Below are 11408 nucleotides of genomic sequence, written 5' to 3'. Positions count from 1 at the left end.
TCAATCGATACAACGTAAAGACGTTTGCATGCATGTGTGTGTTTGTGTGTTTCACAGTGGAAACGCTAGTGCAAGGATAAGAATTGCTGCTTTGTAATCAAAACGTTGCCGGTTTCATCCCGGGTCCATTGTGCTTTGAGTGGAGGGCTGTGTAAGAGACGACCGGGAGCCTCAGGTTACAGGAGGATGGGGGAAGGTGGCTTCATTAAGGCACTGTCTCCCCTGAGATGCTATATCTCGCAGGGGACTGGACTTTCTCCGGTCCTGTTCAGCCTATATACATCAGACTTCCAATACAACTCGGAGTCCTGCCACGTGCAAAAGTTCGCTGACGACACTGCTATCGTGGGCTGCATCAGGAATGGGCTGGAGGAGGAGTATAGGAACCTAATCAAGGACTTTGTTAAATGGTGCGACTCAAACCACCTACACCTGAACATCAGCAAAACCAAGGAGCTGGTGGTGGATTTTAGGAGGACCAGGCCCCTCATGGACCCCGTGATCATCAAAGGTGACTGTGAGCAGAGGGTACAGACCTATAAATACCTGGGAGTGCAGCTGGATGATAAATTAGACTGGACTGCCAATACTGATGATCTGTGCAAGAGAGGACAGAGCCGACTATACTTCCTTAGAAGGCTGGTGTCCTTCAACATCTGCAATAAGATGCTGCAGATGTTCTATCAGACGGTTGTGGCGAGCGCCCTCTTCTACGCAGTGGTGTGCTGGGGAGGCAGCATTAAGAAGAGGGACGCCTCACGCCTGGACAAACTGGTGAGGAAGGCAGGCTCTATTGTTGGCATGGAGCTGGACAGTTTGACATCTATGGCAGAGCGACGGGCGCTGAGCAGACTGTCAATCATGGAGAATCCACCGCATCCACTGAACAGGATCATCTCCAGACAGAAGAACAGCTTCAGCGACAGACTGCTGTCACCGTCCTGCTCCACTGACAGACTGAGGAGATCGTTCCTCCACCACACTATGTGACTCTTCAATTCCACCGGGGGGGTAAACGTTAACATTATACAAAGTTATTGTCTGTTATACCCGCATTGTTATCACTCTTTAATTTAATATTGCTTTTTATCAGTATGCTGCTGCTGGAGTATGTGAATTTCCCCTTGGGATTAATAAAGTATCTATCTATCTATCTATCTATCTATCTATCTATCTATCTATCTATCTATCTATCTATCTATCTATCTATCTATCTATCTATCTATCTATCTATCTATCTATCTATCTATCTATCTATCTATCTATCTATCTATCTATCTATCTATGGTAGCTCCTCGAGATTACAGCGGTGCCCTGGATTCTCTCAGGGCAATATGGGACTTGGAGTTCATTATCTCAGGCCTGTTGGGTGCTGTGGGTACCACCAGGTGGTGCTGTGGAGAAATTATATGAGACGAGGTTTTTGTCTAACCTGGAAGTGCTGGCAGGCCACGTGAGCAGAAAGGCATAAGTACTTCGGGGTTGGATAAGATAATAGCAACCGCCTAAAACCCAGTCGGAGAGCCAGAGTGGGAGAAATGATTGGACAAAGCTTGCTGGGAGAAGGGAGGGGGGTAGGAAGAAAGAGACAGACAAAGAGAGAGAGAAAGAAAGAATAACGGTGTGCTGTACTGTTTACAGGCATGGAGCTGGACAGTTTGACATCCGTGGCAGAATGATGGGCGCTGAGCAGACTCCTGTCAATCATGGAGAATCCACTGCATCCACTGAACAGGATCATCTCCAGACAGAGGAGCAGCTTCAGCGACAGACTGCTGTCACCGTCCTGCTCCACTGACAGACTGAAGAGATCGTTCCTCCATCACACTATGCAACTCTTCAATTCCACCCGGGGGGGTAAATGTTAACATTATTCAAAGTTATTGTCTGTTATACCTGCATTGTTATCACTCTTTAATTTAATATTGTTCTTTATCAGTATGCTGCTGCTGGAGTATGGGAATTTCCCCTTGGGATTAATAAAGTATCTATCTATCTATCTATCTATCTATCTATCTATCTATCTATCTATCTATCTATCTATCTATCTATCTATCTATCTATCTATCTATCTATCTATCTATCTATCTATCTATCTATCTATCTATCTATCTATCTATCTATCTATCTGTGGCAGTGGTGGTGGAATGGCCTTGTGAAGAGTTTGACAACAATAAATGAGCTCTTGGCACTTGTAACTTATGTCCTCAGTGTCTGTGTGTTGGGTTTGAGGAGTGACAGTGCCCTCTAGTGTTCACAGCTGCTATTGTTGTTACTATTATACGAGTAAAAACGTACATTTGATCTGAGTCTCTAACAAATCAGCGAAACAAGTGTGCTTTTATTCAAGAATGAATTGGAATAAAAACCAAGTAAAAAAAAAATCATATCGATTGATATTTGGGTTTCAGTCTTCACACATTGACAGCAACACGTAAATTGAGCGACTTCTTTTTCTTCCGTTTAATTCTTGAGTAAAAACACACTTGTTTTGTTACACCTTTTTTGGTATTTGGAGTTCAACCTTCACACATTCCGCACTTCACGTCAACCTTTTGTCATTACTATAACAAAAAAATTCTGTTTTAGTTGTGTGTTCAACATTTCTTGCCTCGCGTTTCCTGTCATCCTACATTTACACAGATCGTTGCAGTCACAGAACACACATGAAATGTATGTATATATTATTTATACATATATTATTATATATTATTTTCCTATACAGTTCCAGACACCTCACTCCCAGATAAAAAGACTTCAGCTGTGAGAATTTTGTTTCCAACTTTAGCTGCTCCTGCCTTCGGCCAAATGACACATTTCCAAAACAAAGGCACTTTCGTAAAATTCAGTGAAAACAGCAACACTCGTGTACCTTTACTTATTTGGCTGATACTTGTATCCAAAGCAACTTACAACATTTATGATACAACTAGACAAAGAGCCCGCTTCGACAACGTAAGATGAAATGGGCACGAGTGGAACAGTAATAAGTATAAGCACCACAAACCTGATATAGGTGTATTGAATGAATGCGTAATTAGGCCTCGAGCTGTAGTCAAAATCGCCTTTCAGGCCTCTAGAGCTTTAATCAAAGTCGCCTTTCTCTTTGAATTTTTGCGGCCGTAAATCCACCGCCTGCCGCGATGTCAGTCTCATAAGGTTTTCCGGGCAGCTGCATCACGGGACGGAAGGACAATCCCGACTGCTTTTATATAGTGAGATTGGTTATATTTTTTTTGGTTTTCCAAGTGGAGCACAGGCAGCTAAAGTGACTTGCTGATGGTCACGCTGGTGTCAGTAGTGGGATTTGAACACACAACCTTAGGGTTTGAAGTCCAAAGCCTTAACTACTACACCAGACTACAAAACCACAAAATAAACCATTTGCATGAACCCCTTATGAAGGCAGAAGGAGGATCCTCCAGTGCTGAGGTCACAGTGGCCCAGCCTCTGGAGGCCCCACCCACAAAACATAAGGAATGTACTGACATTAAATAGACACCATAAATAACAGAAAATATATACAGACACTGTCCATGTTTGACAGTTGATGTCACACACTGAGGAACCATCCTGTCACCAACTTAACGGCGTACAGACACCCTGGGCGATGAATTTGGATTCATCAGTCTATAACACTTTGTCCAGTCTGCAATAGTCCAGAGCCGGTATTTAACAAGGCCCTATTCTGTCCTTTAAGGAATGGCTTTCTTCCTGCCACTCACCCTGTCACACCTGAAGCACAAAGTCTCCTCTTCACAGTACAAACTGACACTCACTTTTGTCACCCTGCACTGTTAAGGTGTGCTTGATGCTGTTGTGCTGTGAGGCGCCGATCACGCTAGCTGGTTACCCTCAGAAACTTGTCTTCCGATTGGCTTGTGACTTTAGCTCTGCCAGATCTCTTCCTATCAGAGTTTCTTTCAGTCTCCAATTGCCTTTGGATTGTGTAGGACACCACTGGACTTACTGACACTTGGAGTTTCTCTAAATGAAAGGCCTCCACTTGTAAGGGTAATAATGCTCTGCCCCATTTCATTTGTTAATTGTAATTTTCTTGCCAATTTCACTGGAATATTGTCCAAGCATGACATCAGAGGGTGTAGTAACACAGTTTTTGCTCTGCTTTAAGACGCACAGAGGGGCTTTTAAGTAATCAACAGAAGTTGGGACACCTGTTCAAATTGTTTGCATCAACTTGCAAGGCTTCATTTACTTTAATGTCTCCAGAACAACCTGCAGGTTGTAACCTATTGGTTGTTCCCTGAAGAAGGCCCATTTGTAATATTCTGAAATGTCCTTTTTTACCATTTTTTGCTAACCTAAACTTTAAATTTAAACCTCTGGCAGTTACCTTTTCACCATTTTAGGTCACTGATTGCATTTCAACTGATCAAATTTGATGATAAACTGGAATAACTGAGGTGTTCTAAAACTTTTGACCGGTAGTGTATATATAAGACAAATAATCATTCATAATTAGAAGACACAAGTATAAAACACAAACAATCACGTAGACATATACTGTAACATCTAGCAGTTGAGTGCAACACATCTTTAAAAATTCACTTCCTACATTCTCAATAGGATTTTTTCCTGGAGAACGTTGGATCCGTCCCTGCTGAAGACACGGAGAGATTCGCTCAGGTGACGAGATGTTATAGTGGACAGTGGAGTGACTCTTTGTTAGCAGACATCACTCCACCATGAAACGCCTCCACTGATAAGAGGGTATAACTACAAAGTGGCCACTTTTTGGAAGTAATAATTATATTTAAAACAATGGAGTCTAAATAATTACATTTAAATTACTTTTTTTTTTCATTTTAAACCATCGTCTCTCAAAAACTGCATGTGATCGAACAATTCTGCTGCCAGATTTTGAATCAGATCTACAAAGAACATCCACAATTTTGAGGCGAGCGAAAAAAAAATTTTTGAAGACCAGTGTAGTCTGGTTAATCAAGACCACATGTGCCAACCTTTACGTGATGGCATCGATGATGTCACTCATCACGTGCATTTAGGGGTTTGTGACAAATTTACCATAGCAATGGCCGACACAACCTCGTCCAAATGGCAGCGCCCATTAACAAAACAAAATGGCATTGCAAGAAGATCTGAAAAATGTACAATTTTCTCAAAACATGTGTTAAAGAGAAGCGAACGTCAGAATTATTGACGTAGAGATGGTGAAAATCCATCCTGGATTGAATGGAATTACAAACTAAAATCATAACATTACTGTTTTTTCACTTGCATTGTTATTTTTAGTGATGTCATTGCACCACCATTTTGTGTGCAGCTTTTATGGGTCCACCATGTTAGTTGCAAAGCCCATTTCTGGTCATGTGGGTATGATTCGTGATGTCATCTTTACAGAAGATGGAGGCATCCATGAATTGATATTGGAATTTTTTACCAAAAATTAAGGGAAATATGTAGTATTGAAGAGGCAAAATGGACTTGAAAACCAATGTTACCATGAAGGGTGTTGATTTTGCGTTTCTTTGTTTCTCCACTTTACTTTGATTTTGGACTTTTGGCCATCTTCTTTCATCACGTATTGGCCCTGGCTTTCCTTTCTGACTACTCTGTTGAGTTAACTTTCTCAAAGATTTTCTCGGTGGTTAACTACTCATATTGTCCACTTGGACATTCCACTCTTCCAAATGACAAATCACAACAAGCATTGGTTAATGGAGGCACTCAACGAAGAGGTGACTTCTTTGGCTGTTCTTCTTCAAAGCCATGGAGACAGCCTAACTGGAAAATTCAACAACTGGAATCTCTCCAATTATTATATCCAAACATCTGCTGGTGTCCAAGACAAGATGGAGTAGGTAGCAGACAAACGGAACTGCAGAAGACTTCATGGAGGGTGGGGTGTCCTCTCGTTTCAGCCACACGTTTAGATTTCCCATTAAACAAAGTGGAAAGTATTAAACGTTAAAAGGAAGCAAGCATGAGATGTTAATATGGTTCTGAAAATGGTAGATCCTCTTTGTTATGGAAGCATTTGGACCCTCCATACACCTGCAAGATGCGATTAGGAGAAAGCCGAGTGGACCTAGTGGAGGTAATTATCCGACAGGCCAGGGGGTGGCGGGGTGCACTAAATCTTCTTCTGTTGTCCCTCCAGGCCAAATACCGGAAAACCTACCTGATTTAATAACAACGTCACTTCCGGTTCTGGCGCCAAGAATGATGTCACTTCTGGTTCCAGCACAAAGAAAGATGCCACTTCCTGTTCTGGCCTCAGATGACATCACTTCCAGTATCACCCTTTAAAGCTGCCATCATTTCCACTACTAATTCAGTTCAGTCTGGAACTCAACCCATGCACATCAGTTCTTATTTCAAAACCTTTTGCAGCCAGGGACAATATACAGGTGGCTGCCCCCAAATCTTTCTAGTGTGTTCAGACTCATTCTTTTACACTTGAAAGGACTGAATGAAGGTCTGGAGAGTCGGCCACAGGTGTAGAGAGTGAACAAATAATGATTAGGAATAGCAAAGGTGGCAGTTTCAGAGTATCCAGTGAAAGACTGAGTGATAAATAACATTGAATTAGAAATTTACTTTGCTTAGAACATGGAGTGATGGATGAGTCAGGAGTCATCAGTTCGCTGTCAACCATGCAAATTGCCAAGTTGGGCACTGCTGAACTTCAGTAAACACTAAGTACATTGTGGATGTGTTTCATATGTTACGGTAAATTCAAAATATCCATAGCACTGGATTGTGACCAGTGTTTCCCCCTCTAATGTGGGCTGGAAGTTCTTACATCATTGTTGTTCATCTAAAGGATCTGAAGATCAGTTTCTCAGAATTAATAAAAAGTGGCCATCATTATTGCTGTCCTTGAAATTAACATTTGGGAACGTGAAGCTACCAGAAGATAAAGACCTTCATGTAGTGCTCTTTGTCGGACATTTTAGGGGGCTGCAGGTGCCACTGGTCACTCTAGATGGACACACACACATCAGTCTGGTATTCATTTTACAGTACATGAGGAAATTATGGGATCGTTTCCCTTCTCTTCAGGTCTTGGTAGATCACACTTTCTGGTGGCTAGGGGTGAAGCCCCCAGGAGAGGCCTCTGCCCCAGTGAGCTGGCCTTCACTTCTGTGTTTGAGGACCGTGCTTTAGTTCGGGACTTTGCAAATCTGAAACAGAAGGCACAAAATTCACAGAATTACTGAGGAAGGATGAGTGTTTTACACAGTTCTATTCTAATCAAGAGGGGCGTGTGCCATAGTAGGACATGATGTTGGGACCACCTGGACATCTTTGTTCAGAAAATGTTGAGATTTATGGTGTGGTCAAGAACAAACAAAATATTCAGGAATACACCATTGATCAATTGATCCAAAACAGAGGTAGCCCTTGGGTTGCGAATGAGTTCCATTCCTGCCGACATTCGTAACCCAATTTTCTGTTTACAGTGGATCTGGAAAATATTCAGACCCCTTCACATTTTTCACATTTTGGTATGTTGCAGCCTTGTGCTAAAATCATTTCAATTCATTTTTTTTCTCCTGATTAAACAACATTCAATACCCCAGGTTGATATAACGAAAGCAGGATACTAGAAATTTTTGCAGACCTATAAAAATAAGAAATGGAAATATCCCATTCAGACAAGAATTCAGACCATTTACTATAACACTTGAAATTTGGTTCAGGTGCATCCCATTCTACTGATCATCACTGAGATGTTTCTACAAATTGTTTTGAGTCCCCCTGTTGTCAATTCAACAGATTGGACCTGATTAGGAAAGGCACACACCTGTATATGGGAGGTCCCACAGTTGAGACAAAACCAAGACATGTCATTGAAGGAATTGTCTGCAGAGCTTAGAGACCAGATTGTGTCCAGGCACAGATCTGGGTCAGGTCAGAGACCATGTACTGGTATGGCACATTGCAGCACCCACCATATGATGTAACATCTTGGGATTCTGGTTGGCAACCCCCAAGGCAGACATGCGGTCCAGTCCCATCTTCCAGAAATGACCCTCTATCTGCTGTAGCCAGGTGTTACATAAGGTTCCCCTTGGCCTGGTCCAGCTACTCAGGTCCTCAACAATGAAGGTCCTGTGAGCCGATCACCCTTGGGGAATCGCGCCACATGGCCGTAGTACCGTAACCGATGCTCCCTCACAATGCAGGCAATGTGCCTCATTCAGGACTCCATGAGCAACACAAAGTCAAACTGGTGGTACCCAAGGATTCTCTGAAGAGACACAGTACTGAAGGAGTCCAGTCATCATTTCAGGTCACTGGATAGCGTCCATGTCTCACAAACACGAAGCACCAGGACTCTAAAGACTTGGACCTTCGTCCTTTTGCAGAGATATCAGGAGCGCCACATACCCCTTTCCAGCGACCTCATGACCCCCCCATGCTCTCCCAATCCGTCTACTGACTTCATAGGAAGAGTCACCAGAGACATGAATGTCACTGCCAAGGTAAGAAAACCTCTCAATGACGAGGTCGACACTCTCTCCGCAGACAGACACACCGCTGATGGCCGTGCCCAAGAGGTCATTAAAGGCCTGAATGTTGGTTATTATCAGGACACTCGCAAACCCAGATACTCAGACTCCTCACTCAGTCTCTCGAGCCTTCATTGACTCTGCGAAGATCACAGAATCGTCAGCAAAATCAAGATCCGTGAATCTCTCATCACCAACAGATGCCCCACAGCCACTGGACCCCACAACCTTGCCCAACACCCAGTCCATATAATCATTGAACAGAGTAGGAGCAGAACACACCGCTGACGAACCCCAGAATCAACTGGGAAGTACGCAGAGGTTCTGCCTCCACTGTGGACAGCACTCACAGTACCAGTGTACAGGCCAGCCACGAGATCAAGCAACTTTAGGGGGACCACGCAAAAGTGTCAGGGTGTCCCAAAAGGTAGCTCGATCATCTGAGTCGATTGCTTTATGAAAATTGACAAAAGCTGCAAAGAAACTCTGCTGATATTTGCGTTTGCAGTCCATGAGAACCCTCAGTGCCAGGATGCAGTTGATGGTAGACTTCTTAGGCGTAAAACCAGACTGTTCCAGTCACTGGTAGGTGAGCAAGTGATTACAGATTGTATTGAGGACGACCCTAGCAAGGACCTTACCCGAGGTCCCATCACCGAAATGGAAGCAAAGATTTGGGGAAGGATGCAAAAAACTCCTGTAGCACTGAAAACTCCCAAGAGCACAGTGACCTTTATCAATTTTAAAGGATGAAGTTCAGAACAACCATCAATCTTCCTTGAGCAATTCCAGGAGAAGGATCATTGGAAGAGTGGTGATCAGAGGACCTGAGAGGTTCAGAGAACCTTTGTGGAGACTGGAGAAACTTCCAGAAGGACAACCATCACTGCTTTATGGCAGAATGGTTAGGTGACATGTGAAAGCCTGCTTGGAGTTTCCCAAAAAAGCATTTACTGGACCCTCAGACTATGAGAAACAAGATTGCCTAGTCTGATGAAACCAAGATTGAACCTTTTACCCTCAATTTTAAGCTTCACGTCAGGATGAAACCAGGCACCCCTCACTACCCGATCTGAGCTTTATGACAGAGTGGCCAGAAAGAATTCTCACCTCAGTTAAAGACACACGGAAACCTAGTTGGAGTTTGTTATAAAAAAACACCTACAGGATTCAGAGACTCTGGATTGATGAAACCAAGATTAGCATCGTTGTTTCGAGGAAACCAGGCACAGCTCATCACTTGCACAATATCATTCCACCGGTGAAGCATGGTGGTGGCAGCATCATGCTGTGGGGTTATTCTTTCAGTGACACGGATTGGAAAACTAGTTAGGGTTGAGGGAAAACTGAATGGAGGAAGGTACAGATATATCCTTAATGAAAACCTGCTCTAGAACGCTCTGGACTGGGCCAAAGGTTCATCTTCCATCAGGAAAAAAACAAAAGCAACACAGCAGTGGCTTAGAGACAACTCAATGAATGTCCCTGAGTGGCCCAGACTTGAACCCAGCTGAACATCTCTGGATAGACCCGAACATAGCTGTCCACCGACGGTCTCCATCCAACCTGAAAGAACTGCAGAGAAGCATGGCAGAGAATCCCTAAATCCAGGTGTGTGAAGCTTGGCATGTCAAACCCAATAAGATATCAATGGGGCTTCAATGAAGTTTGAAAAGGTCCGAAGACCTGTTCAGTGTAATAGTTCAGTTTTTTCTTGTTAATTTATTTGCAAAAATGTCTAAAATCTTTGTTTTCGATTTGTCATTCTAAAGGTATTAACTCTTGCTTGATGAATTGAAATGATTTTATGACAAGGCTGCAACAGAACAAAATGCATAAAAAGTGATGGGGTCTGAATGCTACGGTATATAAAGTGAGATGACCAGCTAATGGAATACATTTGGAACTGCATGAAATTATTAGGCAATAATTCGAAGACGACGTAGAGGGCAAAGTTAGAAGACATACATCGGACACTAGAAAAGAAGGTCCACTTACCCGTAGCCATGTCTGAAACGTCCATATTGCTGCATGCAACATTAAAAAAACAGGAAATGATACATCAGAGAGAGTCCAATTCCAGGCCTCTCTAACGTTTACACAGCCAACAGCTTCATTAAAAAGTTCCAGGCTTGAAATTTTTTAGGTGGTTCCTGCACACTAAAATACCTGAATCACAAGTTTCTAGCATTTATGCTTCATAGTCTAGTAATTTTTAATTTTTTTAAACCTTTTTCACCATATACAATTTCTTGTATTAGGAATTCATCATTTTTGACATACTCCAACTTACTCTCCTGGAGAGTTTTGGGGTCACTGTGCGTAGGGTCAGCTATTTGTACAGCACCCCTGGATCAATTGCAGGTTAAGGTTCTTGCTCAAGGGCCCAATGGAGTAGCATTCTGTCCTTCTGTTTCTGCCAGGATTCGAACCATCCACCTTTGAGTTACCAGCCCAGATCCTTTAGCCAGAGAGCCAGTCTACATCAGTAGTTCTCAACCAAAGGCTCTGGACCACTAGTGGTCTCTGGTAAACTTCCAGAGGTGTTACAAGATGATTGAAAATAACTGCAACATAGCAGCATAACACTAAAAGTCAAGCAGGTGTGTCAAACTCAAGCCCATGGGACGAGTCCTGCCCTTAGACCTTTTTAAAGAAGCCCTCTTCATCAACATTCAAATCATGTTAAACACGACCTGTAATGACTGCAGAGTTTTCTCAGAGACCCACCTTAAAGTGTGTTTCAAACACCGATCAGCTACAACATTAAAACCACACTGGCTGAAATTGTGTCTGCCCACCTCCAGCCACCAAAACAGTTCTGACCCATATAGGGATGGACTCCACAAGACCTGTGAAGGTGTCCTGTGGTATTTGCACTCAGACATTAGCAGCAGATCCTATAGT

At 42.9% G+C, this 11408-nt stretch overlaps 1 protein-coding gene across 2 annotated transcripts in view; it reads right to left on the bottom strand.

The window, feature by feature from the left end:
• Positions 1–6247: 6247 nt before the first annotated feature.
• The window catches only part of si:dkey-71h2.2 (low density lipoprotein receptor adapter protein 1), a 184330-nt gene continuing 179169 nt past the window's right edge, over positions 6248–11408 (bottom strand). Inside the window, exons 9-10 of one of the 2 annotated variants that reach the window (XM_051924490.1) lie at positions 10500–10528; positions 6248–7169 (exon numbers count right to left, since the gene is read on the bottom strand). In XM_051924490.1, the coding sequence (XP_051780450.1) occupies positions 7123–7169; positions 10500–10528 (76 nt within the window). In that variant the 3' untranslated portion in view covers positions 6248–7122. The remainder of the gene's footprint in view (positions 7170–10499; positions 10529–11408) is intronic. The other variant, XM_028796375.2, reaches the window with a different exon arrangement.

This window comes from Erpetoichthys calabaricus, chromosome 3, assembly GCF_900747795.2.
Source record: "Erpetoichthys calabaricus chromosome 3, fErpCal1.3, whole genome shotgun sequence".
Lineage (NCBI taxonomy): Eukaryota > Metazoa > Chordata > Cladistia > Polypteriformes > Polypteridae > Erpetoichthys > Erpetoichthys calabaricus.
This window is presented reverse-complemented; position numbering and strand designations above follow the sequence as displayed.